Source organism: Histoplasma capsulatum, assembly GCF_000150115.1.
Source record: "Histoplasma capsulatum G186AR genomic scaffold supercont2.2, whole genome shotgun sequence".
In the NCBI taxonomy this organism is placed as follows: domain Eukaryota; kingdom Fungi; phylum Ascomycota; class Eurotiomycetes; order Onygenales; family Ajellomycetaceae; genus Histoplasma; species Histoplasma capsulatum.
In genome coordinates this window covers 627,488-655,483 of record NW_025544802.1, presented here as the reverse complement: position 1 = coordinate 655,483, position 27,996 = coordinate 627,488, and the positions used below count along the sequence as shown (strand labels likewise).

The following is a 27,996-nucleotide window of genomic DNA, read 5'->3' as shown; positions in this document are numbered from 1 at the left end:
GTGGTCGCATGAGAGCAAACGATGCACCCGATTCGGAGTACTTGAGTCGGCATTTCCGAAAATTTGTCTCTCTTTGAACATCAATGGCTCTCCTCTGTGTGGTTTGTCGAGGAGGAGAAGTTCCCGAACGGGAATGGCTGAAAATTCTCAGATTGTGACTGGGTAACTTAGGGTCTGCAGAGCCACGTGATATTATTCTTCCCCTGAAAATCGCTGCAATCTCAAGCAATCTCAAGTTGTCCCATGCACTTCCTCCATCCCCGATGTAGCTATGGAGTACGTGTATGGTACATGCTACAGTTGGGCTATAGGGCACTTCCAACAGCGGAATAATGATCTGCGTCAGTGGTCAGTGGCCATGGCTACTAGTATCTTCCTGGACCATCAGTTGATGATCAGTTGCCGTTAATGATGAGAGATGCTATAGGAGTTGTCCCGGACGCTTTATTCGGGCCTTTGCCGATATCCTTGCACGAGTGACGCCAGTTATCGCGTGCTCGTCGTGGAGAACTGTTTTGGCCAGCATGACCAGAAGAACCTAGATATGGAAACGGGTTCCTGGAAGCATATCGCCAGGTTGCTGCAGCCGATACCCACACGCGTGGTACATTTGTACCATTTGTGCTTTTCCTGTCTCCTGTTGGCATCTACGGGTTAATTTTATATCTCGTAGCAGCTCCTGCCAGGGAAGGTGCTTAACCGCGCTTTCTAGCTAGTTCTTGCCTTATTGTTTGGAATTCGTCTGTTTTTCGGCAGATTTCTCTTCTGGTTTTTCGTTCATTCTTTCATGCCTTCAATTATCGATAAACAACTCTTGAATATTTTGGATAGATGAGTTTATTATTGTTGCATCTTTAAGTTCAGAATTTTCTTCAAGATGTGGCACGCTTTTGTTAGGGTCGTCTTAACGGCATTCGCTCTGGTCGGATACGTGGTTTCGTCTCCTGTAGCCAGCAAAGAGAATTCCAATTCAAAGAAGAACGCCAAAAGGGCACAGGAGATTAAAGATGCCTTTGAATTTGCTTGGAGTGGCTACGTGGAATATGCGTTTCCTCAGGATGAACTGCGCCCAGTCTCTAACACTGCAAGCAACTCACGGTATGTCGACTCCCCATATATAATTATATATACTTCAGAAATTAATGTCTCAGTAGAAATGGCTGGGGTGCTTCAGCGGTCGATGCTCTGTCAACCGCGATTATAATGGATAGCCCTGAAATTGTCAAGTCAATTCTGGAGCATATCTCGAAACTTGATTATTCGAAAACGGATACGGAAGTTAGCCTTTTCGAGACTACAATACGCTATTTGGGAGGAATGCTTTCGGGCTACGATTTGCTGAGAGAAAATGGCATGGGCCAAAATGTAAGTATTGACCCAGGTCTTATAGTCTATTTTACTCTGTTGACAAAAATCCTAGCCGGACCACATCAACTCGCTCCTCGTGCAATCTAAAACATTGGCTGATATCATGAAATACGCTTTCGACACTCCAACCGGTATCCCATCGAATAATTTGCACATTAGCAAGAAGTCGATGGTAAGAACTATGCATCTCCGCCGTATTGAAGGAGATACAAGGGAGTGTGATCATGAATGCGTCATATAATTCTACTTAGAGAAAGATAAAGGGGAACTATATCTAACACTGAATAGGATGGCATGACTTCAAATTCAATCGCGCAAGCTGGAACTCTGGTCCTAGAATGTGAGCTCACCCCGCAATTTTTCCGACACAACCCTGCTTACTCGACGTAGGGATGCATTTATCCGATCTTACTGGTGACCCGGAGTATGGCAAACTTGCCTCAAAAGGCGAATCATATCTTCTTGCCCCAAAGCCACAGGAAAGCGAACCCTTTCCGGGGCTTATTGGATCAAATATTAATATAACCACTGGACATTTCGTGAATGCGGATGTCAGCTGGGGTGGAGGTGCCGACTCCTTCTACGAATACTTAATCAAAATGTTTGTATATGATGAGAGTCGTTTTGAAGTTTACCGAGACAGGTGAGACTTCTTATGCCTTCCCTATCCAAATTTTATGCTTTTCCTACTGATACTTGAGCATTTAAGATGGGTTCTTGCGATCGAATCGTCAATTAAACATTTGAAATCTACGATATCTTCGAACAAAAACGAATATACTTATCTAGCTGGATTTGAAAACGACAAACTTGACTTCAATTCCCAGCATCTAACTTGCTTCAACGGCGGAAATTTCCTTCTTGGTGGGCAAGTTCTTTGCCGGCAAGATTTTATCGACTTTGGTTTAGAACTTGTCAAGGGTTGTTATCACTTGTATCATTCAACCGCTACGGGAATTGGTCCAGAGGGATTCAGTTGGGATCTAACGAACGTGCCAAAAGACCAAAAGAAATTTTTCGAGAAGAATGGGTTCTACATCACCAGCAGCCAATATAATCTGAGACCTGAGGTCATTGAAAGTTATTATTATGCATACAGGATGACTGGGGACCGCATGGTAAGAGAAAGATGCATGTTGATATTGTTCTCTCTCCAAGATCTTCATATTCATAGATAGCTAATTTCAAGAGCAGTACCAGGAATGGGTATGGGAAGCCTTCGATGCCATTCGCAAGAGTTGTCGTACGGGCTCCGGCTTCAGCTCGATTAGCAACGTAAATGATCCGACTGGTGGCAGGAAGCTGGATTTCCAAGAGAGCTTCCTTTTCGCTGAGGTGTTGAAATATGCTTACTTGACGTTTGCTCCGGGTAAGCCTACTCTGATGCAAGAACACATTTCCACTCACCTATTTAGCCGATTAGTTTCCCGTTCCTTCCCGTCACCAGCGCCGTATTATCCACCTATTTTTCCTGCTAACTGTCTTAAACAGAAGAAAATTGGCAAGTAGTTGGTGAAGGGAAGAACAAATGGGTTTACACCACCGAAGCCCACCCCTTGAAAGTCCTGACGAAAGGGGGAGAAAACTGCCATTACTGAATGGAGGAAGGAATGTGCTGTATCCGTATCATTTCCTCCTTAATACGACATTCCCTCATACCTTTTTGCTCATAGACTTTTCTTATCCCCCATGCCATCTCTAAAATCCTCGGCAATACCAAGTTAAATTGCCGTTTTCTTTCTTTTCATAGTTATTTGAAAAACAAGAGAGGGTTATTAAAAACATAACACATAAAAATTGTGGGATAATACATTGTAAAGTGCCAGACTTGCGCGAATTGTGTTTGAATAGTGGAATGGGAGCCTCTCTGATTTGGAAGATTTCCAAAACGATACACCTTTCTTGTTCCTACTTCCTATTGGATCATCGAAGAGAGCGATAGGGTTTCTTTTCTTTGCTTTTTTTTTTTTTTTTTTTTTTTTTGATGGAGTGGTGCCACGGGGAAAGTCGTCATTTTTTACAGATACAAAAAGAAGTAGAACATACAACAGATCCATTTAAATGCACCCAGATCGAAGGAACGAAGGGTTGGAGGAGGGCTTGGCAGGAGCATCCCAGGGCGGAGCAAATAGGGGGCAACCACTAAGAATACGGGTAGGAGCATGGCCTGCGATCTTCACTTCATGAGGCGAGTGGGTTGCAATGAGCATGAAGGCGAGAAGGATTGCAATTGTGGTCTAGTCTATTCTTTAACACAGCTTGGTTAGAATTGAACTCAAAACTGGCATTGTGAATAGATTGTTGATAGATATTAAGATATCAAATAAGAGAATATAAAGGGGAAGTGTGGGATTGCTTATTTGTTCCAGGGTTTAATTTCGCCCCCTCATTTCACAGGTTTCACCAGCCGTTTTAGCTGAAAAGAAGATTTAGGTACATTGTCTTCCCCCTTTCCAGACATTCTCCTCAATAGGATGACCAAGCTCAGCTTCAGAATTCTCCCATGGTTTCGGCCATATATAAGCGTCTTTAGGGACCGGCATTCGACTAAATTTCTCGACATCAACGGCATGCTCCAGGTTCCAGTCCATTATGGCGTCAAAGTCACGGCATTTGCGGTTGATCGAGAAATCCGGCCAGAGCTTTCCATGTCCTACCCAAGCGACTGTTATCATGTCTACGTTTCCATAGCATTTGATATTCTGGAGCAGCATATCAACACAATGGCCTATATGAATCCACCAAATCTTCGAATAGGGGTTCTCCGTCTCGAGTGGCGTGTAGCCAGGGTATGCTGCAAAGGCTGCTTTTCGCAACCTGTTAAGGCAGTGTATTTGCTAGTGATGATATTAGCAACAGATGGTGAACACGCTCCATGTACTCCATATACTGGTGACCCACGTGGAAGATGTCCAATTGTGCCATATACGCATTTTGGCCAAGTCCCCAGTACTCGTCATCGAATCGTGCGACGGTATCAGGGTCTTTGCCTAATTTGACAATAGCATCACGCGTGACGACGTGGGTGCGGATATTCTCGAACACTTCCCAGGCGATGTCATTTGCTTCACTCGGCTCCTGTCGTGAGAAAGCGGGGTCGGGAGGAGGGAAAAGAGTCCCGTTTATTCTGACAGTGTATGTTGGGATTTCGATCTCGTCAAGCACCTTAGCTACACCCATGCATAGTTAGCCGAGATATTCGACTGAAGATTGCCAGAAGCATATATATACCCACACCAGTATGAGGTTTGTTTCAACGCCACATTTTTTCCAAACAGTCGTGAAAACGAGGCGACGCACAGAAAGTAAATGATAACGCTGGAAATTCCGAATATAAAGCCAGCGGCTGCGGAGAGAATGTATTTTGCCTTTTGAGTTGTTAATTGTTCGCGAAAACGCTTTCTCTTCGTAATGAGCTTCAGTTCTGCTTCCTCGTCGCAGTCATCTGATTCTTTATTGAGACGTTGAAATCCAGAAGGGCCAAAACAAAATATAAACATGCTGGCAACCGAGATTTATTGACCGGTGGCAAGCGCTGCTCAAGGTGAGGAGGATGGATTTTATGAGCAAGACCATATTACCCCATGGCTGAACTAGTCAAAGAAACAGTTGCATTTGCGGGAGGTCTTCAAACTGACTCCTATTGTAATTCTTGGTGGGTTGACATTCGTCATGGCATGGTTAATCAGCCGATGCTAGCAAATTCAAGTATCGAGCATATAAAGAAAGATACAGTTCCAATAACGAAGTAATTGCGTCAGAGCAATACAATGCAAAGCGATATACCCTCTCTCAATAGGATCGGAGCACAATATCTTGGGCAGGGACTTCGGGATATGATACCATCAACTATTCCACTCAATAAGGTTGACCTCATGGAACACCATGCATCAGTTACAGTTGTTTCAAGTCATGTAACTGTGGTGTACGAGGCATGGGACATCCAGCCACTGGTGAGCCTCGCAAGCCCAAAAGGTGAAAGTATGGTCAAAAATGCCGATACCCTGAGTGATTAATGATGTCGCACCAGAACCCTTAGCCATTGATGGATGGGGCACTAACAAGGTTAGCCTGGGCTTGTTTCTTTACCATTTGCGGGGGGGGGACGAGGGACGGAGCACAAATGTCGGAAGAATGAGTGTGGATAATCCAAAAAGCTGGGAGTATAAATGTAGGGGAAATCCAAAACCCTAGAACTATTCTCTGAACAATATCGCACCTTGTTCCTCATATTTGACATCAAATCTCCATCACAAGTAATCAGAACATAATCAAATAAAGAACACATACATCTCAGCCAAAAATCGACTCAAATTGCTACATCCAAAATGCGGTTTGTCTACCCTACCGCCATCCTCTGTGGAATTGCAGTCACAGTTCTCTCGGCTCCAATCAACAGTGATGGAGGTCTTATCGCAAGAACAGAGCGGGAATCTACCGCCGCGGTAAAGGTTCCAAACCCTCTTGACATCGCCCCAGCAGCAGCAGAAGAATCCCGCGATAGAAGCCTATCAACTTCATTAGAAAGTCGTCGGAAGAACAAGAGAACAGGACATAGCTTTGGATATCCCCGCTACTATGAAGATTCCTCCAAAACAAAGAGACAATTTGGTTACGATGATTATGACGACCTTGCGATTGCGAAGCGACAAGATAGCTTTGGTTACTCTGATTACGATGAGGAAAACAAGAAGAATAAGAGAAGGGGTTTTGGCAATGATCATTAGAATAGAGCAATTCAAGATGAATATTTCGGGTATGTCCCGTGTTGGCCACCATAAATGAAATGAGCCTCGAACACGTCATGCACATTTATCGATTGAACCAAGTCAGATAGCTGATTCGTTTTTAACAGGGTTAAAAGATGTGACAACATGAGGGATATAGCCAAGGGAATCAGGGGTATGCGCTACTGATGGCCAGTTGGCATCTCAAGTTCAGTTCGGCGTTCGGGAAAGTGGGAAAGGGTGCCGCTTTCAACCCCGAAATAGATGGCCTTTCCTGCCTGGATATTTTTGCTTTTTTTTGTTTTTTTTTTTTTCCTTCAATGACATCCTCTGTAGGACCGGTGATTCGTGTTGGCGGGTGCGGTTCCTAGGCTTTGTGCTCCCCCCAATGCAGAGTTATGTTGTGAAGATAGAAATTTCTGGGTTCTTTGGCTAATGGAAGATTAGAAGTTGGCTTTGGCCTTAGCTACAAAGCTCATTCAACAATTGAAAAGGTTTAACTCACATGAGCAATTGGCGCATGCTTCATTGGGTCTTCAATAGGTACGTCATTGATGTTCGATATTGTAGTATGCCGAATAGCCGACTGCTGAACGGAATAAAAGGTCAAAATACCCGAGCCCAAGTTTCCGGAAACAGTATTGAGTAGTTCACTGCATGGCTTCCTTGTTGTTCTTGGGTTGGGTAATAACTCCTTCTGATGTGATGGACTGACCTCCAGCTGTCAGCGGCCTCGCTAGAATATCAAGAGAAATAACAGGTTTTTACCACCATTAAAAGTCCAGCTTCACTTTTGTCGTTTTTGTGTCCTCGTCAACTAAGAGTTCATTCTTATTCTTACCTTCTCATACTCTGTCGGAGCTACCCCTTGAATTCGTTCGCAAATGTAGAGTGATAGTGCTGATTCGGACTCGGCTAGAGGCCTAAGCCAAGTGATATTCAGAATCTGGTTATGAGTTGTATTTGGCCAGCTTACACCGTCTTGGATTTTTTTTTTTTTTTTGACACTGCAGAGTGGAGAGTGTGGGGGTTGAGGCACAAGCCATATGCATGTAAGTTAAGTTCCACACATTTCTTTTGGGCACGTATGCTGATATTGAAACTGTGGAGTTCAAAGAAACTGCCCATGGAACATTGGAATCAGCTAGCGAACCGAAGTTGACCAATGAATTTCGACTTTGTCTTGGCAGCACAACCTTATCTGAACCTCAACTTCTTGTATTGACTTAAAACACTTGAACGTATAACTCTTGACAGACGCCATGACGTGTAGAACACAAGTCCTTTCAAACGCTAGAAATATACATAGTAAGTCCGTTACATAGTAGTTCTCATTGACAAACCTCTTAAAACATTTGGGATGAGTTTACGGCTACAGATGTGGTGCCTCAAGATTGACTAGCGTCAAGTCCGATAATTGACACCAATGAAGGTTTGAATTATTTGGGCTCTGATATTGATATTTCCATTTAGATTTCCACTATGTGTAAGGGCTCTTGTTCCACACCTCCGTACGCAACACTTCTATGCCAGTCGTACGATCAGCAAGAACTTTCCTTCCACTGATACAATTCATCTGGAGTTGGCTAATTTTTGCGAGCAGCACTTGGCTGCCTCCATTTGTGTGTTCACTGAAACACCCAAACAAGAAAACCAGCCGACTAGTCCGCTTGACGTTCAATCACCATAATAGTCAAATCTTAGTGGGCCGGTATCATGTGGTAACACAGGTTTCCCCCTCTTCTTATGTTCCGTAGGCGACCCTGATTATGATTCCGAAATGCCCGCTGATTACATTTATATTATTGAAGATGACTCCCTGGTCAGTGTACGACTATCCACTAATTATATGATCTGGGGAAGAAATTATTGTGGTCAAACAAGGTACGCTTTGAGCGGAAAGATGCATTTATACCAATGGCCAAAACAAAAAAATGTCAATTATAATGGCGGAATGTTTCTGGCCCGGAATTTGTCGGACAATTCATTGGCTGCCTTGAAAATGTAATTTTCAAGTTACAATTTTGTGTCTACTTTCCATAGTTCTTCTCAATCTGTTCGTGTTCGTAGTTAGTTCTAATATGTCTTGGCCCTCTAAAAAAAAGAAATAAGTTGATAGGATATAGCTATCACTAACTATGATACAAGAGCAAGCATTTCGAAATCATGCTGCTGTTCTCTGGGTCAGTGGTTGCAATCTTGTAAATGTTGTCGAAGTTAAGTTTTCCTGTCATCAATACTTGACTTCAGGCAATGAACAACGTCTCCACGCAGTTCTTTGCCGGACCTGTGAAACCTGTTTGTAATGTATTAACTTATTTTGCTTCCAAATTGTTTCTTAGGGAATGATCTGGAGACGTCGTGCACTAATTGATAATATTTTTGTGGTGCCATGCTTGCGTCGCAGTGAAACAATTGCTTTCACAATACTGACGTGGAGATGAAATGTACTGCATTTCTGTTAGTAGCTGCAAGGATGCAGAGATACGGCAGATAGAAGCAATTTAACACAAAGGTGTAAAAATAGATCTGAAACAAAGCTTGAAATATAAATATATATATATATATATGAAATAAACCCCGATTATTGTGTTTTCCGAACTCTTCTTGATTGTGTCCAAACTTAAAACCTTATAACAGTGTCTTGAGTGGAATATTCATCGGTTATATATATATATAAAATTCCTGGAGCATTGACTGGCAGCGGGATGACGTCGAAAATTACTTTTGACCACGAGGATGAAGAAGACAATAATTTCTCGTTGCTTGAATGTACTTGAATTTGAAATTTCATACAGGCCCGATCCCGCCGCATGTTTTAAAGAAAGCAAACAGGCCGAAGCCTGGGTATTACCAAGTGCCAATAAGGCAACACAGATAAGGAATAGAAAGTCATGGTACATAAATGTCTCTGCCAAGAACAAACGTAAATTCTCCATAATGTTTGTAGTGGATATCATCTGAACATTCAATTTGACATCAACATGAAAAAAATATGGCCCTGATTGAAGATACTAGGAAGTGATGTGTTGTGGAAATTAATAGGAAAGAGGAATGTGACTGAAATTATGCTTGTAGAAGACAAGGAAAGGGGAAAATATTGCAGAATCGCACAGAGCTGATTAATAACTAACTAGCTCCGATAGAGAGAAGAGGAGAGAAAGGTGTTATCCCCCACGCCACTTTGAAAGCCTCGAGCTTCCAACTGGTTATTATGCCCTAAGTTGAATGGAGGTAGATCTTTCGAGGTTGTTGTCGACGAGAATCGGAGAGAGGAATATGTCCACGGTTAATTTCAAAAGGAAGAAATTGAATTCCACCACGCCACGTCATTCCCCTCGAGGAAATGACTGGTTATATTGAGCCCTGACGTAAATATAAACAGTTCAAGCCCGACAAGAAGAGTAAGTCGATGTTATAGAACCGTGTTGCAAAATTGTTATCCCCCAAGCCACATCAACAGCCTCGAGCTGCAGATTGGTTATAAAAGCCCGGGTTCCGTGAAGAAGTATCATGCAAAAAGGCTCAAAATGTCCATGCGGCGGTAATTCAGAGGTATGGAGAAGGATATATCCATCGCGTCACGTCACGACACGTCACTTCCCTGAGGGGTGGCTGATTATTTGACATGGCGTAAAGAGAAGAGAAATGACCTGGAAGAGAAGGAAGTCCGCCACGCCACATCTACAACCTCGAGTTGAAGATTGGTTATTAAAACCCAGAGAGTTGTGACAGAGTGTAAAGATAGAAAACGATTGAACAGATCATCAACAAGCATGATGAGATAGAGATGATTGAAGGAGATATCCACCACGCCACGTCACTTCCCTCAAGGAAGGGACTGGTTATTTTAAGCCCAAAAGTGTGATGAGTAGGGGAAATATAAGAAAGGAGAATAAGATGGAGCATTTGAGAAGTCAGTTAGATTCACCACACTACATCGATAGCCTCGAGGTGCTAATTAGCTTTAGTATGTCGCAAACTGAAAGGAAAAGGTCAAAACCAAAAAGGGGTTCAGGGGTTTCAATCGTGGGTGGGAAGGACATCCACCACGCCACACCATTTCTCTCGAAGAAATGGCTGGTTATATGAGCCTATATAGATACAGCCGAATGGATTGAGGGTGGTGGAAGTAAGGAAGTCTATCGGAAACCTAAGATGTTTATAATGTGGCGTAGAGACGCACGATATTAGCAAAGAATGTAAGAAGTAAGTAAAAAAGCGAATGGAAACAGTTTGGGGCTGCTGCAAGCAAGCGGAAGCCAAGACAAAAAACGAAGGCATAAATGTAGAGGATGTCCACCACGTCACATTAACAGCCTCGAGCTGCTAATTGATTATTGTACCCGGAAATGATCAGAAATACTCATGGAATCAGTGGAGGTCAGAGGCGAAGAAACAAAGAGGCGAAGAAACAGAGAGAAGACCCATTACTCCGCATCAATGGCCTTGAGTTATTGACTTGGTATATAGACCTGCGGATTATAGGGGCGTAGTAAAGCTATGGCGATTAAAGTGATTAGAGAGGATGAAATCCAACACGCCACATTAGCAGCCTCGAGCTGATAATTGGTTATTGTGCCCTGAGCAAAGGAGGTTGGAGAGGAAATGGAGAGGAATTGGACAGAAGGAATTGCGAGTATGATGAATTCCATCACGCCACACCAGACGGCTTGACCTTGACTGGCTGGTTATTTATAACCCGAGAAGTTGAATGAAGGTTGAACATCGAGAAGATATTTATATCCACCACGCCACACCAACAGCCCCGAGCTGTTGGCTGGTTGTATGAGTTAGAGTCATGGAGCTGATGATCACGCTGTAATATGTTAGCAGAATGCAATATTTAATGAACGCAATAAGAAGCTGATTGGGGAAAAAAAGGAGAAGAGTATCCATCACACCAAGTCAAACAGCTCCAAGCTGTTGACTGATGATTTCAACCTTTGAGGACATCGAATCGAAGTAAAAGTGGCCATAGAGCAGGTTTGCAATGACGGAGAAATCAAGAGATATCCTCCACGCCACATCAAACAACCTCGAGTTGTTGACTGGTTATATTAGCCCACGAAATGAGGTGATGAGAATTGGTTGAGGTGAAAGAAAAAACGTATGGAGGACTCAGAAAGAGTATGAAGAAACCATCACGCCACATCATCAACCTCGAGTTGATGATTGGTTATTTGTAAACCCAGTTAGTGCGGAAATAGGAGAGGAATGCAAGTTAACAGATTCCACCACGCCACGCTGGTGACCTCGAGTCACTTGCTGGTTGTATGAAACCCTTGAAAATTAGTTTGAGGTCATGACTCTGAATAGTAAGTAATGACAAAAGGGAATAGATCGGATCCACCACGCCACGCTGACAGCCTCGAGCCGTCAACTGGTTATTTTAAGCCCTTGAAATCGGTTTTGAGGATTTGCTGCACTTCGATGACCGACAACCAAGAGGATCAAGGGAGGGATCAGAAATTGTAAATTCCGCAACATAGCATAAAACGGTCTGGAGCTGTTGACTGGTTAATTTACCCTGAGGCCGAGTTAACTAAATTTTTCATAAAGGGGTAAGGAATAGCCCCTGATGAGAAAGTGTGCAAGACCCTCCACGCCACGTCAAACAACCTCGAGCTGTTGACTGGTTATTGGGACCCAAAATGTATTTCGATTGCCTAGAAAGCGTTCATGTTAAAGAGGATGTTCTTTAGCAAATTCCCAAAAAAAGTTGTTGGGGGATATTTGTATGAAGAGCGACCGGAAGGAGGAAGTGAGGTAAAGCGGGTATCAGAAAAATATATCCCCCACGCCACATTGACAATCTCGAATTGCCAATTGGTTATGAAGCGACCCTTTAAGCGAATAGGGAGAGATGGCGAAGAAGATTTCCAGAGAACAAAAACCTTCGAAAAGATAGGATATCCCCCACGCCAACTTGGCAACCTCGAGTTGTCAATTGGTTATGAAGCGGCCCTTAGGCGTATAGAGAGAGGGGTACCGGAGGATTTTCAGAGAGCAGAAATCTTTGAGGAGGTAGGATATCCTCCACGACAACTTGGCAACCTCGAGTTGTCAATTGGTTATAAGACTGAACCAATGAAAGAGAAAGGATTGCCGGGAGTTGAGGTGTGAATGAAATGGAATGGCGAACATCCTTCACGCTACATTGGCAATCTCGAATCACCAATTGGTTATGAAGCGACCCTTAAGCGAATAGAGCGAGGATGGTGAAGAAGATTTTCAGAGAACATAAAACTTCGAGAAAGATAGGATATCCTCCACGCCACATTGGCAATCTCGAATCACCAATTGGTTGTCTATATGACCCAAAGTATCGAAGGGATATGTTGAAGAGATTCTCTGAGGAAGAAATAAAGGAAGAAAGACGAATGTCCCCCACGCCAACTTGACAACCTCGAGTTGTCAATTGGTTATAAAAGTGAACCAAAATATGGAAATGGGAGAGGTTTTCAGGCGTATGTAGAGACGGGAACGACTGCTAAATGAAAATGATATCCTCCATGCCACGACAATGACCTCGAGTCACTGACTGGTTATTTTGTCCCAAAAGGAAGACACAAAAAAGATGCTCCGAGATTAGTTTCAAGACAATATGGAAAGGGGGACATATCTGATAATAAGTATGGTTTGGTGAATTGCCTTTCTGAAGGTCGACAAATTGTTGCGTGAGCCATGGATTGTTGTCCGAATGGCTATGAAAAAAATAACTCGACGAATCCGAGTCGCTGATTTCCTGTGTTTGGCCTTCCAAAAGCTGTAAGTTCTTGATAAAAGCAAGCATGTTCAGGTGCCAAAGTAGGCACGACATATTTTCATGCGATATTTCGCAGCGACATGGTACAACCAGGGACAATCGTGAGGGGCAAAAACAGAAGAACGTTCATGAAAGGTACATCGGATGGCTGGTTGTGCTGTTCGTGTTGTGGGAGAAAGAAAGGGGGAGAGCAGGGTGTGACTTTGGGAGAAGCATAAGGGTAAATTGAGGGTTTGAAAGGTGAGTACGAAATAGTAAAGGGGCTTGTGGAGGGCAGTGTGAAACTGTGAGCCAAAGCAAGGGGTTATCTTCTCCATAATCTGTTGTGTGCTCTGTACTTCAGTCCATTTTCTTCTTGTTTCTTTTTTCTTTTTTCTTTTTTCTTTCGATTTCTTTTTTTCTTCTTCTTTTCCTTTTCCTTTTCCTTTTTTTTTTTCATCTTCGTTCTCTGTTTGTCAACTTTCCTCGGGATAATTTCCCTCTCACATACCAATACATACCCAACTCAAACAGGCCAATGAACTTTTTTTATCTCTTTCTGTGTATCTCTCTCTCTCTCTCTCTTTTTTTTTTTTTTTTTTTTTTTTTTTTTTTTTTCATTTCTTCTTTCTATTCCTTAATCAAATCGGGGATGCTCACTGAGAAGACCGCGAAGTAGCCTGCAAGAAACGTCAGTCGAACCTACACGTACAGGAAAGCCAACAACAAGTGGGAGCGGATGAATCAGTGTCAAAACAAACCAGTGCGTTGCAGCCTTAAAGTTCCATATCGTAGAGAACGCAGCGTTTGAAACCTTAAGATGTTAGAGAAGCCAGCTTGACGGAACTGAAAAAGGGGTGAGAACGAAGCAAAGCAGGAATGAGGATGTAGTTACCAGTCGCACATCAAGGCGTCGGAAATACACATGGGAGAAGAGTTAGGTGCCTAGAAAAAGACCGCTGTGGATGTTGAGAGGTAGCGGGAATAGATATGGGATCGAATTGTGGTGATTTTGAGGCAGGGGATGTAAGCTATGCATCATCAATGTTGTTTGATACAATAAATTTGACAGTTGAAAATTTTCACGGCAGTTTAAGCCGTTGGCGTGACAAGAAGCAAGAATTCCATCTGTGTCGATGGTTAAATTAGCCATGCACTGTGCAGAATTCCACCACATTGGAGCGACTGAAGTTTCAAACCTGCCAAGAGCTAGACAACATGGCCAAGTGACACCGTGGGTTGCTGATATAGCGCGTGTAAACGGGTAAGATAGAATGTGTTCCGTTCAACCGTGAGTGAGAACGAGAACAAGCCGGGGAAAAAAGGATTGACTTGTCATCCAGAATAGACAAAAGCGTTTTCTCAGACGTGATATAGTGTTCAACGCTTATTTTCCACAACACAGAAAATTTTTGAGAAAAAGGAGGTATTTGAGTCTGTCACATAGTTAGCCAGGTATTTGCACCGGAGAAGAAGGGGAATTGGGGGAGGGAGAGGTTAGCAAAGTGAATGTTAACATACCTGGTAAAAGCTGTACACTTTGAACAAGCGCAGCGGGAAATTGTACTGAGTGATGAAGAAGCCGAATTATGTGCCAACATGTCGAATCAAGTATCTGAGGCTGAGATGTTCAAACAGAAAAGTAGATGAAAACAATGCCAGAATAGTTGTTCAAGAGTTCGAACAAGGGGAGTGTTTCGCGACAGAAGGGGAAGAAGAAATAAGGTGATAGGTAAAGGGGCATTGATGGTGATAGTAACAAAATGGTGGGGTACTGTTCGCAGTTTCGAAAAATGAGGTTGACGTGTAGCTGAGTGTGTGCCGATCTATCTTACTAGTTAGCAAATGTAAGCTTCAGAAGGGAAAATCTGACGACCACACACCGCATCGCAATACCCTCTTGAAATGACAAAATTGCCTTCGCTTCTAAGATCCGAGACCATTTAGCCAATATTGTGGCAACAGAATAAGGCGGCGTGAGGAGCAAGGATGAAAATATTAAGGGATATGAATCCAATCATTCTCAAAGCCAAGAGGGGGTTGGAAAGCCACACTTGCGAACATGTACAAGATGTGGGTTGTCACAATTATGGCCCTGACCATTGCGTCAGAAAGGGGGTCAGACGTGCTGGTAGACGGCGTTGGGACAGCAAAACTTCTTCAATAGTTAAAAGCGTTGCAGCCGTATAGCTTGAGTGTAGGAGTGCTCAAGCTGATACAAAGGGGTAAGGGAGGCAATTTCTATTATGAATAAAATAGAGTAGAAGAACGAAATGGGCAACAGCAGTAGTGATGAAAAGATGCAATGTGTGTAAAGATGTGATGAAGGGTAAGGAAGAAGGTTTGAGGAGAGAGGTGAGGTGATTGTCAGGGGTGAAAGGTGGAGGTCAAAACTCCTCAAGGATGGGAATGAAGGCATTCACGGCCTTAAGCGAAGTGTTGTTGTGTGAATAAGCCGAATACTGCTTTCTGCTCTTGCCCTAACCCAATGTTAGCCCTAGAAACGCACAAAGGCGCGTCCAAAAAAGGGTAAATAGCAATACTTGCTGCAAAATTGATTTGTTCGATGTCTTTGCAAAAGACATTCCCTAAGAGTCATTTGACCACTGTAGGTATTTGTGAAGCTGAAAGTAGAACTGCTGTAGATAACACAGAGTGTCCAAAATTGCCGTCTCAGCAGCTATCCGTAGAAATTAGCAATGCATGCAAAATGATGGAGCAGAGTTTCTAAGAGGCAAAGCTGCTTACAAGGAGCAATCCAGCGTCAATTTCCACATACAACTTGGCAGGTTATAAGATAGGTATATTTCCGAAGACGATCAACACGCATAAAACACGAGATGGCTACTTGTGGATTCAGGAGTAAAATCTTCAACAAGAGCCGTCTGTGCTGGTATGAATAGAGAGACCAAGATAGATATTCAGAGGGGTTATTGATATAAATGAGATGATGAAAGCAAAGAAAGAGAGAGGACAGGTAGAGGCAGCAATCCTGGAAGCAGAATACAACCAGAAAGGATAAGAAAGGATCAAAAGATTGAAATTTTGCTGAGCGATTTTTTAAAAATGATGAAAGTAAGGAGTAGAAGTTGCGACATGTCAAATTCCAAAAAGAGTGAAAGGAGAAGAGGAGGTAGAGAGAGCTGTGAATGCCCCTTTATATACCCGTGCATTCTCGCTTGACTGGAGCTAGTGATAAGCGAGATTCGTGAACTGCTTCTCCTTTATCCCTTTCGGGGGTGTGAGTCAGGGAAAAAGAGGGGGTTGGGCAGTGGAAACGTGCGGAAAGGGGTTCACGAGGCAACGGTTGGGCTAACACAGCTGTTGTGTTGTTCCCAATCCGGCAATGGAGATAGGCAGCAGTCGAAGTGTTGTTCTAAGGTTTGACATGTAATTTATGTGTTCTATTTTGAACCGGCCATTTCTGATACACCGGATGGGGGGTGTTTCTGCTTCTGGCGGTTTGACAATAGAAAAGAAAATCCACTATTGCAAACTTAGAAAGTTCCAAAATGGAAATCATTTACACGAAGATCCCGTAGAGGGATCTCCAGAATAGGAAAATTGATATCAATATTTCGTTGAACTTGGCTAGCTAAAGCTGCAAGCTAGAACTCACTCACATTGAGCGGACTTGGGGATAACAGAAATGTCTGGAAAGAGCCATAGCATAGTAGACGCCTACGCGGGCACGTTGCGGCAGAGGCCAGGATATAAATAAAAAAGTTAAAGGAATCCGCGAAATGTACTGGGAATCCGGTCTAGTCGATCAGAAGGGACTAGGTAAACTCGCCAGTCAGATGAAATAGTCAGAGCTAGGACATGGATTTTCCAGACAGGTATCTTTTGAGAGATGGAGCTTTTGGGTATCTGATGGGGAATTGCATGCTCTGGAACTCAATAGAAAAGAAACGGAGCCCGCCTGAAGTTGATCCACGCCTCAGTTGTAAAACATACACAATTAAGAAAAATATGATCACAAATAAAAAATCAGAATAGCCACAAACGAGAAAGATGTTGTGTCCGTTCTCAGATAAAATATCTTTCTCTTGTCGCATATCGATGAAAATCAAAACATTGAAAAAGGGGGAAGATGGGGGAAGATGGGGGAAGAGCAAGGGAAAAGGCAGATAGAATAAATTCGAACAAGAAAGATGGAAGAAGTTCACTCATGAGACTAACAAACATCAACTCAGCATTGTTGAAATATTTTGAAAACGCATTAGAAAAGTAGAATTCAGAATAAAAGAGAGCTTGAGAAACAGTGGCTTCGCCACACTCTTGCATTCGTTCCCGTACGAACCATTATTAGCTGGTAAACTTCCAGCCATCTGGCAAGTCTGGGCAATGCCGAACGAACGATGATCGAAAACCGAGCCCAGGCACACCCACGGAAATGTTGAGATAAGGAACCTAGAGCAGGCTAGCTGTCGCAATTACTAAGATTAATCCAGTCTTGAGCAACCCGGGCCAATCTCAGGGCGTTTTCCTTGGCAAGGGCACAGGCGATTTCGGCCTGCTTTGCAGCCTGCAAAGCCGCCAACATGGCACTCTCGGCATCATTGGCGTGGTTCACAACCTCAACGAGGATTTTTCCCAGCTATATTTGTTTTAGAAAGCGGTTAGAATTCCTTTTAATTAAACGGGAAAGGGAGTCAAGCAAAATGGATACTAAAAACATGCGAGGAAACCAGGGACAGGAAAAAATGGTGCGGGCACTACCTTAATAAGTTTCTCCTTCTTGGCTCCATTAGGCTCGTCACGAGCTGCATCCAAGACATGAATGCACAGAGCACTGACATTTCTGATCCCTGAGAGCGCTGGTGAATCTGCCATCTGCGAGGTGATGGTAAGAGCATCAGATGTTGGGCGGGAATGATCCACAGTGGCGTCTCGAGAAGGTGTGTTCGGATTGTCTTCCACGCGTTTATCGGCACGAGATCCCCGGGCATGACGGCTCAAAGAACGTTCCGTAGGACTTCCGGTGCTCAATTTTCCACTATTAGCAGCTTTGACACGCTCAAGGTCCTTGCGTTTGGCATTGGTAGAACTGGATGCATTTGCGTTTGCATTTGCATTTGCATTTGAAGTTGCCGAGTCATTCTTTTGTTTCGTGAAAAGGCCACGGAAGTTGGATAGCACACCACCTGCCTTTGCAGAAGGCTCCTTAGACCCAGAAGAGTTACGGACTGTTGAAAGGGAGTGGTGTTTCGTTGAACTCTCTCGATTCTTCTTACGGAGAGCCTCATATGCATCCTTCTGGGTTAACTCGGCCGATTCGCTCGGTGCGGCGACATTGTTCAATTTCGACTTGCCGTGGCTTCCATGTTCAGATATGCGATGACGAGATGAACGATGAAGTAAGCGCTGCGAAGAGCTGCGATGACGGACAGTTGAGGAAGCGTCACGTTCTTGAGACAATTCATTTTCATTCTTATTACGGAGTTGATCTGTAGATGTATGCGAGTTCAAGGGGCTAGGAACCACGTGTTTCCCTTGGCATCCGAGTTGCGAATGCTCGATATCAGTGTCGTCGATGAGGGTTGTGCTTTCAGCAAGAGGCGACGATGGTAAAGCCTTGTATCCATGACTAGCCGCATCTGCTTCCGAATAACGAGGAGGTTCCAGGCCACTATTATTCAAGAATGGATATCGCTCGTTGAGCACACCAGGAGACGGTACAATCCCATCATCGTAGAAAGGATTAGTGCCAAACTTCTTCCCGTGTTGCTTCTTTGCGTAGGTAGCATCTGTGCTTCTAGCCTTTTTGAGTTTCCTATCTCTTGCGGCTGCAACCTTGCCTTCTGTAGGTGAAGCAATGGAAGGGTTCAAAGAGCTGTTAGACTGCGAGTGCATGAGATACTTTGGTGTGAAACTGCCAAAAATGCTATCTCCTGACAGTCTCTTCGAGCCTGAGAGACGCTTGGCACGCTTTCCGGCATGATTTTGGGATGACTCTCCCATCTCATTGGTCATATTCCCCATGATAACTTTGTCTGCCTCCGGGGAGATACGAAGCTGAGGTCCAGAACGGCCTGCTGCTGCCAACTCCTTTGCTATGTACCCGTTAGGGAGCGCCGTTGACAGGGTAAAATCATTCCCACGCGATTCCGTAGGGTCTACCTTGTTGGCAATAACAATTTGGCTAGTTTGCTGATGCCCAACTCCTTTTTGATCCCCAAGAGCTTCGTCTTCATAAATTGTACCGGTGTAACCTGAAGTAGAGCTGCGACCAGTTTTCACGGCAGGACTAACGGGTAGCGCATTGGCATCAAACTTGTCCCTTGCATGTACCATACGACTAGGAATAGGGATGGAGCTGCGGCGGCTAGGTGATCTGATTTTCTTTAACCCGTCAACTTCTCCAGTGGTAGGAGGAGTCAATACCTGTGGAGAGATACGGGGAATTTTCGAGGCTGCATTTTCGCTTCGAGGAGTGGTGTAACTATTCGAAACTTCCTTGTCGCCCATCACATCGGCAACAATTTGATTTTGATTATTGGTGGTTTCCGGGCTCGGGCAATCGGTGCTGAATTCGAAGGAAAACTCCCGTAAGCCACTCTGCGGACGAGAATGGGAAGAATGTTGGGGAGACGAAACAGTTCGGTAGCGATTGCGAAATGGATTAGGTTTTAATGAGATATTCTCATTGTTGCCCATGGGTGGGTTTATAATCTTCGATTCACTGTTCACCTCCAGTGGCTGTGTTCCTACCCCAGGGTTCCCCGGTGAGATCATATTGGGTAACACATCCGAGGGATTGTCGTGAGGTGCTTTCTCCATTGGATCATTTGGCTCAGCTGCTTGATAAATAGTATCCAGTTGAGAATTTTCGGTGGGCCAATTTGACGTGATTCGCAGACGACTGTGTCTTAGAGTACTCCTGGGGGGAGTCAATGGTTTTGATGGAGGTAGAGGAGGTGGGTTTTCCGTTGGAAAAGGAGATGCTGGGTGATCATTGTTCTGTGAAGAAAGCTTCTGGAGATTTTTTTGCGCTTCAACACGTCGATAGTTAGACTCCCACGACTGGGGCGGTTTCCATGGAGATAAAACTGGCCACCTCTCTGACACCTCAGGTCTTCCTATCTGATATTGGAGAAGATGTGTGTCCTCTGCCTCATTGGAACTCTTAGAACTACTCGGAAGCTCCTCTTCGTTATCTGGAATATCAGACTCTTCTGGTTCAGGTGTGCTTGGAAGAGGTTTTTCAATAGGCCTCCTGTTACCAGTCTGGGCAGAACGTGTCTTCGCCCCAGAGTGAAGACTCGATTTCCTCTCCTAGCAACAGTTAGAATATACAGCGAGAAAAATAAATAAAAAAAATAAAGAAATAAAACGTATAAGCATGACAATCCCAATTTCGAGAAGTACTTACTGGAGGCGTAGGAAACGGCCGTGTTTGAACTGGGCGGATAAAAATGGGTGACAAATTGGCATTTTTGGCGACACGACGAAGCTATGTTTTTGCATCCAAAAAACGTTAACACAACTTCGGGTCATATTCGTTTATCATTTATTCATTTTCATACCAAAAAAGAGTAAAGAACGAGAAAGAAAAATGGCAAAGATAATATAAGGCAAGTACTGCTAACATTGAAAACACAAAACGCACCTTTTTAACCTGAAGTTGGTTTGCATCATTCTCGCGAGACGGACGAAACGCATTTGTCGCAGCCAAAACCCAACGTTTAGACAATGGCAGATCCTCGATGACTGCTTTCTTCGAACGCCCGCCCTTCTTCTTATTCTTCTTCTTATTGTTGCGTTTCTTCGGTGGTGTTCTGGTCATCTTGATGTAAGATTCCGGTATTGCCGTTGCAAACCTCATAGACCCAGCTCGCTGAGCCAGTGCTGAGCTGCTTGACGCTCTAGCTCGAAGTTCAGGGCGGAAGAACTGCGGCGGAGGAGGATCATGGCGTCTTCGCAGCCCAAGGCTGTCGAGGGAGCGCTTGGCAAGGGGGAAACGGGGTGGCGTCGCCATGCCTGCCTTGATGGGTTGGTGGGGACTTACATGCGTAACACACGGATGCGATGAGGTCTATATGAGGAGGGGGGTGGTTGTGAAGAAAGGGAGAAATTGAGTGAAGATTTGTGTGATTTGTGTGATTTGAACCCTGAAGGGAGCTCGGCGCATTGCTTGTCGTCTCATGATGACTGACTAAAGGGAATGAGCAGGATGCGGTTGTTAGACGCATGTGGAAGATGAGCACCCATAGAGTGTGGGGAGAAACAATATTAAAGCTCAGCTAAACAGCATCCCTACAGGAAGTCAGGAGAGATTGAGAGCAAAGCTAAGTTTCACAGTAGTGATGAGAAAAAGCTTTGTAAGTCAGTAAAAGGAACAGAAATATTAAACCAAAGCAAGATGTAATCACCACAAGACATCCCATATATCAATGTTTGAAAGCAACATTGACCATCAGTGATGCAACAAAGGACAGAAGAAACAAAGCGCAGTACAGATAGTATTGATGAGCTTTGTTGGATATCCAGTTGGAGACAAAAGTGACCAATACGGCCTTGCGACTTTGCCGCCATGTGGCGTTAATATAAGACGATTGCACTATTACTAGCATGTCAGACCGGGGTAGATATCCTGAATATAGCCTGGGGGAAGGGGGGGGGAAGCGTCCAGAGTCAAGCTTCCAGGTTGAAGTTAGCAAAGGACGACATCAAAGTGAGAAATACTTGAAAAATGCCTTATATTAAACCTCAAGGGCAATATAGAACAAAGTTTTCGGGAACTTCAGACATGGACGAGATCCAATAAGAGAAGTACGGAGCGTTATAAAAGGATAAAACATATAGCAACATGGATTGTGCAACGTTTATCGTTTCGCCAAAATAGAAATCAAATGGCCCAACAGGTGGAGTTATCCTTTAAGTGATGGTAAAGAACCATCTCGTAAATGGTTGTAGTAGCTGGGCAGGCGATAAATGATGTCCACTATTAGTAGTACAGTAGCAGAATGAAGAACAGAACATGTACCTGTAACGCCCGAGAATTGCTCCAACGAAGAGGGGTGTCCGAAAGCCACCGAGGCCAAATCACCTAAAAAGACGATCAAGTAAAGACAGACACGTTCCGACTCGTGTAATTAGCATCAACTCGCTCACATCGCCCGCTCACTCACCACCCATCTCAGGAGTTTTCCTTTTGGACGTTCGTGGGGGAGTGTGATAGTCAGAGCCAGAACCAGTGCTGAGATCTTCCACGATGGGACCTGAACCATCATCATGCCACTCGCTCACCTCCCATTCCAACCTCATCGTTCTATCAGCACTGATGCCCACCCCGCGCCGACTCTTTCCAACCCTCCCCAACCGGCTCCCTTGCATCATCTCCTCGAACCATGGGATGCCATTGACGACGCCAAACCGACGCCTGACAGAGACACGTGGTTCTATGAATCTCGGGCCAATTTGGGTAGAGGTCGATGCAGTAGACAAAGCTGGCCGGCCCGTAGCAGAATGATTGGCAGGGGCAGAAGTTGCAGCGGGGGTGGCATGGCCACTGCCAACCTCCTTATCTGTATCCGCATCTGAGGGCAACAGATCCAAATCCTCCAGTGCACCTTGGTCCTCGCTGAACAAGCTGCCTATAGTCACAGACATGAACTCAGCTTCCTCGGGCGGGTTCTCGCTCCAGTACGACATGGGCGTGCCGCAGAAGCCACAGAAATTGCGCTGGGAATGCGGATCATTGGGCGGGATGAATGTGCGGCGGATGGCAGCATGTGTTTCATCTGGGAAGTAGGATGTTGTGGAGGAGTGGTACCATTCTAGGGGCACGCGGAGCCATGCGGTCAATGGGGCTGCTTGGTATCTCCCTGGATGAAAAATATTAAGAGGGTTTTCGTTAGCGTATCTATGCCCGATTCCGCTTACATTCATCTCTCAGAACAAAAGACAAGGGGATGATGAAATGCACATACGACGGTCGCTGCTTGTATCAAAATAGACCTCGGCTTGCGTGACAGCGTTGCGAGGGATGACAACAGTATATTGGATTCGGCCACAAGAGCAGGATCCCCGAAGCGTCCGGTCCCGATCCATGTTGGGAATTTCGAAGTACGTCAGGATGCAGCCAGCTCCAAGTAATCAGGGGAGCTCTCGGGATAGACGATGTCGATGTCAAGGATGGATGGAGGTGTGTGAGAACAGAGAATGTGCTGGTTGAATAAATATTCCAAGATTATTCAATGCTCAGGCCTCCAAGATGACAATATGACAAGACAGCCAGAACTCCATCACCAACTGTCCAAGGATCAGCCCAGGGTTGCGCAAAAGTAATCTACGTCAACATTGGCCTCGACCAAGATTCGGGCTGAAACTGAAACTCTTTGGCCACGAGTTGGCCCAAGAAAAAGGTTAAGTACGGCCATTTTAGTGGCTGTCATGCTGCCAACTGGTCCCCCGCATCTTGGATTCCCTGTCGAGGGACGAGATGATAAATGCAAGCTTCCATCTTCTGTGGAGGACGATTTGATTTAACCGGACTCTATCAATAACGAGCTGTTAAAAACATTTTCCTGTCCTCTCTTGTGCTTCTATCCTGGTGTGTCAGTACATTGTCGACTCTTATCGTCCAATCCAATTTTCATCCCTCCAGGCCTTGAAGACATGCGCATGAATAGTATCCATCTCCATCTAATTATACTCGTCTTTTAAAGCTATTTAAATCCATCCCTTCCAAAAGCCTGCCCGCGTGGACATCAGATTACCAGATTATGCCCTCCGCTCTACGTGCTCAGGCGTCCTCGTCTTCTTCCTCTCCCTCCCCAGCTCCTTATTCGCCCCCGACATCTATGTCTCCCTCCAACCCCTCCCTCTCTCCTTCAGTCCGCTCCAGCTCCACAGTCGTCCAAACATCAGCTACCAGAAGCAGGAAGCAAGAACCCTCTTCTGTATCAATGACCTCGTCTGCATCACCTCAACCAAACCCTCGTGCGTCTTCACGAACAACGACAGAGAAGGAAAAACCTCGCCTGACAGAGCAGGAGAAGAAGAATAACCACATCGCTTCTGAGCAGAAGCGCCGCGCTGCCATCCGGGAAGGGTTCGACAGACTGACTGAACTGGTTCCGGGGCTCGAGGGCCAAGGCCGTAGTGAGGGCGTGGTCCTCCGCAAGACTGTGGATTTCATGCAGCTGAAGTTGCAGGAGCGGAGAGAACTGATGGAGGAAATCGAGAAGAGAGGCGGTTCTCCAGAAGACTCTTTGAGACGATAGAATAACTATCGGAACAAAAACAAACCAACACTTGATACCTATCCTTTATTACCTGCTATTTTTCCTTGGGATTTTCTTTCCCCAATCACCAACGACATTTTCTACGGTTCGACTGGGCGAGATACAGCCAATTCTGCAATGGAGAATTAGGAATTGGGGAGTTTTGAAAAATCCAGTTTTCACCTTTTCGATACCATGGCCGTGTTTTCAGACCAGGGGCAGATGCATTTCTTCCGCACGAGAAACACGATAATGATAACGACCACAGGAAAAGCATATATGTGAAAATAAATAGGTTAGGAAGGAGAACAGGGATGTTTCGCCAAGTTTCGAACAATTTCTCTTCCATTTGGAAAATGCACGTCCCGATCACCTAACCCTAGTCGAAATATTAACCAAGGGATGCGCAGCAATCCAACAGTCGAGAAGGTCGAGAAAGCTGGCCAAAAATGATATTCCGCGATTTTGGGGGTTGGACCTTAGTCAAAGCAAGTGGGGGTAGTGGACAATTCAATGGCGTTTCTTCGTTTATCTCGCGTGCGAGAGCATGTATCGGTTTGTCATATTTTTCCTTTTCATCATTTTGGCTCAGTCATGGAGCTTTTGTATCATCATATGCTTCTGTGTTCATTTTTTCTTATGATACTGCATGTTTGTATAGAACATCTCCATATTTATTGGTAGCGCACATATCGCAGAGACCCCTCTGCGGTACATGTATTCTTCTTCCTCTTGTTGTCTAAAGCATTGATCCATACATTTATCAGCATGAAATCATGAATCCGATTCAGTGTGTAAAGCATTTCCATGAAGCAATTTACCTAGTTATGGATCAACATAAAAATTTTTCTACTTTCCTGCTCCAAAATGTGCATTTTCTACTCCGTACAAGTTCCATCAATCCATTTTGTATTGGTTGTAGGGGAAGAGCTTCCTCGCAGCCTCGCGCAGCCATCCCCCGCCTTGCACATTTCGGCATCCCAGGGCTGTGTAGCCATCCTACGTCGTATATTACAAAACCTCGACTCGGGAACATCAACGCTCAGAAACAGTTAGCTAGCTAGATATCAATCGGATACGTCAAGAATCCCCAGACCAAAAATCTACACACCGCCTAATGGGCCTTCTAAATAGACCATACTTCGGCACCACTTCACCAAGCTCCAACTAAGCCCCGCGCAACGAGATCCACACTCAACAAATTCACGAAAAATAGAAAGGAACAAAAACAAGCGAACAAATTTAGTTCTTCCGACAATAATTAGATAAATCAAAGATTTGAAAAAAAAAAAAAATGCCTGACTCCACCTCCAAAAAGCCCCCTTCGAGCCCGCCCACCACAGACTCCGCAAGCGCAGGTACAAGCGGGGGACGCACCCTCCCACGGCCGCCCGCGCTCGCGCTCCCTACGCTGATCGACCTCCGATCCAAACGTGTAATCCTCGCCTCCAGCTCCCCACGCAGGCACCAGATCCTTTCCTACCTCGGGTTACCCAACGTTGAAATAATCCCGTCGTCCTTCGCCGAGGACCTGCCCAAAACCCTCTCCCCGCTCGAATACTGCCTAGAGACCGCCGTCAGGAAAGCACAGGCGGTCTACCGGCAGGAGATCGACAATGAGGAAAAGGGCGAGCCCGCCCTGATCCTCGCCGCGGATACCATCGTCGTAAACCCCACGGCCTCCGGCGGCGCGCAGATATTGGAGAAGCCCCGCTCCGAGGCGCAGCATATTGCCATGTTGAAGGCGCTGCGCGATGCGGGCGACCATACGGTCTACACGGCCATGGCGGCGATGGTGCCGTTGAAGAGTGCGCGGGATCCTGGGTATGCGCTGGAAACGACGGTGGAGGGGTCAATTGTACGGTTCGATTCGACGGTGACGGATGAGCTGATCTTGGCGTATGTGCGGACGAGGGAGGGGGTGGATAAGGCGGGCGGGTATGGGGTGCAGGGGCTTGGGTCGATTCTGGTGGAGAGGATTGAGGGGAGTTATGATAATGTTATTGGATTGCCGTTGCGGGCTACCTTGAAGTTGATTGAGAAGGTTATGATGATTGCGGATGACGAGGAGCTGCTAGATGGGGAGGCTGCGGAGGTGGATCGGGAGGAAATGGAGTGAGTGACTTGCTACGGAGAGGATGGCATTTATTCTTTTGAGGTGTTCTAGTTCTGTTAAAAGTGCCTGGTATTGATATTTGAGGCCTCGCGGAGTAATGGCGTTTTGGGATATTGAAAAGGTATTTGATTCAGTCCCATATTACGTGTCGTATGGTTAGCAATACGGATGGGGTACAGATAGATAGATATGATATATTTTAATGTCCTTATCGAGTAAAAAGAAGATAGTGAACTTTTACAGTATCTGGGTGAGGCTAGCATCTAGAGAGGAAAAAATATTGTACGTGAAGAAAAGCGGCGGGGAAGAAGAATATGGGCAAAAAAAAGCGCCGATGTGGAAAGCTAGAGAAGAAACCCGTCAAAAATACCTTTGAGAACGAAACGCACACATATGAGAAAGATAATCAATGTTGAAAAAGGTAAAGTAGACAAGAAAGATCACGCTTTCCAAATCCGCTTGATAGCTTCAGTCATGCCAATGTCATTCGTTTCGAACTCGTATAATCCGACTGCAGTTACCAGGGTCATGATGCGCAGGAGCCAGTCGAATGCCTTCCTGGCCTTGGGCATACGCCATGCGGGGATATAATCTATGATGCAAGCCCTGGATTCCATTGAAGAAAAATTATTGTGTCAGAATGTAAAACGGATCCCTAAATGTGTGAATACAGACACAGGCGTAGTGAATACGTACTGGAAACCAATGTGTGAGTGCATCAAAAGGGTGCCGCAGATCACCGCATCCATAACAGGGTAAACGGATCCACCGGCAAAAGGGGCAATGGTCAAGGGGACGAGAGCCACGGCGACAGATCTAATTATACGATTCTGTTAGTTTCTGGCCAAATTTACCCCAAAATACCCGCTACCCTCCTTCGATCCCTTTGCTCGAGGAACAAAACGCACCTTTCAAATGTCCAGTGATAGCTGCCGTGGGATGGAGATGTAGGGGGGATAGGAGCCGCATCGTTCACTAAATGAATATCATGGCAATTAGCATATAATCTAAGGGCTTATGCCACGAGAGGGGCACTCTGTCGTTGGCTGCCTAGAATGCAGTGGAAGGATTGCGATACACTGAACGTACTTGTTCCCTGAATAGTTTCTGCAATAGATAAATATGACAATTAATTAGCGCCCTGTCATCGACCAACCAATATGAGACACTAGCTATCCGCTCTCTTTTGTTTCAACCATCTCGCGCAACCATCTAAGCATGAAGCACAAGAAAAGCACGGAGCACTCACGTCGCGGGGGGGGTAAGAGATCCCTCCGGCTGGTCGCATGGAAGCCAGCAACCTTAACCGCAGCATCTCTTCGCCTCGTCTGGAGGAGACTCGGCTTCAGCGTTGAAGCAATTGCCAGAGGAGAAACAATTGAGGAGGTCGCCCGAGATGTGGAATAGAAAGCAGTATGTCGGGTGGGAGTGGAACTGGCAAGGAAGCTTCTTCCCAGCACAAAAGCTGAGGGGCGCACGATGGATGCCATTACGGATATCCTGGACAAGACTTCCTTCTCTGTCCTCTACAGCTGGCAGGGGAATTGAGGGGAGTGGTAACAAGGTTCCTTCTGACAAGCAAGCAAGACGAGATAAATGAATGAGTTGAGGTTGTCCTCGGGATTGGATTCCTCGGCTCGGTTGGTTGGATCAGTCAGCGTAATCAACGTCATGTGATTGGTCCGCTATAAAGAGGACTAGTGCAGAGGACTGGGATATCAGAGAGCTAAAAAGTGGACGACGTAGCTACTATATAATTCAGAATTGGAGCAGGAAAGCAGCTGTTGGCCGATTGTTAGAGGGGGA

The 27,996-nt window shown here is 45.1% G+C and overlaps 9 protein-coding genes across 9 annotated transcripts; 5 read left to right on the top strand and 4 right to left on the bottom strand.

The window, feature by feature from the left end:
* Positions 1–877: 877 nt before the first annotated feature.
* Positions 878–2,966, top strand: HCBG_01437 (alpha-mannosidase; the record flags this gene model as incomplete). Its single annotated transcript, XM_045428487.1, has 8 exons — positions 878–1,098; positions 1,155–1,365; positions 1,421–1,540; positions 1,657–1,708; positions 1,759–2,011; positions 2,078–2,486; positions 2,563–2,737; positions 2,860–2,966. The coding sequence occupies 8 exons, from the start codon at positions 878–880 to the stop codon at positions 2,964–2,966; spliced, it is 1,548 nt and encodes a 515-aa protein (XP_045290273.1).
* Positions 2,967–3,797: 831 nt separating this feature from the next.
* HCBG_01436 (uncharacterized protein) lies at positions 3,798–4,868 on the bottom strand (the record flags this gene model as incomplete). The annotated part of the gene is made up of 3 exons (XM_045428486.1): positions 3,798–4,205; positions 4,270–4,538; positions 4,604–4,868. 3 exons carry the CDS (start codon positions 4,866–4,868, stop codon positions 3,798–3,800), a joined length of 942 nt encoding a protein of 313 aa, XP_045290272.1.
* Positions 4,869–5,696: 828 nt separating this feature from the next.
* Positions 5,697–6,095, top strand: HCBG_01435 (uncharacterized protein; the record flags this gene model as incomplete). The annotated part of the gene is made up of 1 exon (XM_045428485.1): positions 5,697–6,095. One exon carries the CDS (start codon positions 5,697–5,699, stop codon positions 6,093–6,095), a length of 399 nt encoding a protein of 132 aa, XP_045290271.1.
* A 4,993-nt stretch (positions 6,096–11,088) lies between these two features.
* On the top strand, positions 11,089–12,221 carry HCBG_01434 (uncharacterized protein; the record flags this gene model as incomplete). Its single annotated transcript, XM_045428484.1, has 4 exons — positions 11,089–11,172; positions 11,392–11,413; positions 11,671–11,751; positions 11,818–12,221. The coding sequence occupies 4 exons, from the start codon at positions 11,089–11,091 to the stop codon at positions 12,219–12,221; spliced, it is 591 nt and encodes a 196-aa protein (XP_045290270.1).
* A 5,045-nt stretch (positions 12,222–17,266) lies between these two features.
* HCBG_01433 (uncharacterized protein) lies at positions 17,267–20,824 on the bottom strand (the record flags this gene model as incomplete). The annotated part of the gene is made up of 5 exons (XM_045428483.1): positions 17,267–17,443; positions 17,566–18,032; positions 18,081–20,121; positions 20,219–20,299; positions 20,456–20,824. 5 exons carry the CDS (start codon positions 20,822–20,824, stop codon positions 17,267–17,269), a joined length of 3,135 nt encoding a protein of 1,044 aa, XP_045290269.1.
* A 782-nt stretch (positions 20,825–21,606) lies between these two features.
* On the bottom strand, positions 21,607–23,163 carry HCBG_01432 (uncharacterized protein; the record flags this gene model as incomplete). Its single annotated transcript, XM_045428482.1, has 2 exons — positions 21,607–22,673; positions 22,779–23,163. 2 exons carry the CDS (start codon positions 22,897–22,899, stop codon positions 21,970–21,972), a joined length of 825 nt encoding a protein of 274 aa, XP_045290268.1.
* A 410-nt stretch (positions 23,164–23,573) lies between these two features.
* On the top strand, positions 23,574–24,074 carry HCBG_01431 (helix-loop-helix DNA-binding domain-containing protein; the record flags this gene model as incomplete). The annotated part of the gene is made up of 1 exon (XM_045428481.1): positions 23,574–24,074. One exon carries the CDS (start codon positions 23,574–23,576, stop codon positions 24,072–24,074), a length of 501 nt encoding a protein of 166 aa, XP_045290267.1.
* Positions 24,075–25,368: 1,294 nt separating this feature from the next.
* On the top strand, positions 25,369–26,193 carry HCBG_01430 (nucleotide diphosphatase; the record flags this gene model as incomplete). The annotated part of the gene is made up of 1 exon (XM_045428480.1): positions 25,369–26,193. One exon carries the CDS (start codon positions 25,369–25,371, stop codon positions 26,191–26,193), a length of 825 nt encoding a protein of 274 aa, XP_045290266.1.
* A 281-nt stretch (positions 26,194–26,474) lies between these two features.
* Positions 26,475–27,753, bottom strand: HCBG_01429 (succinate dehydrogenase cytochrome b small subunit; the record flags this gene model as incomplete). Its single annotated transcript, XM_045428479.1, has 5 exons — positions 26,475–26,796; positions 26,887–27,006; positions 27,099–27,165; positions 27,280–27,297; positions 27,445–27,753. The coding sequence occupies 5 exons, from the start codon at positions 27,503–27,505 to the stop codon at positions 26,631–26,633; spliced, it is 432 nt and encodes a 143-aa protein (XP_045290265.1).
* Positions 27,754–27,996: the final 243 nt, after the last annotated feature.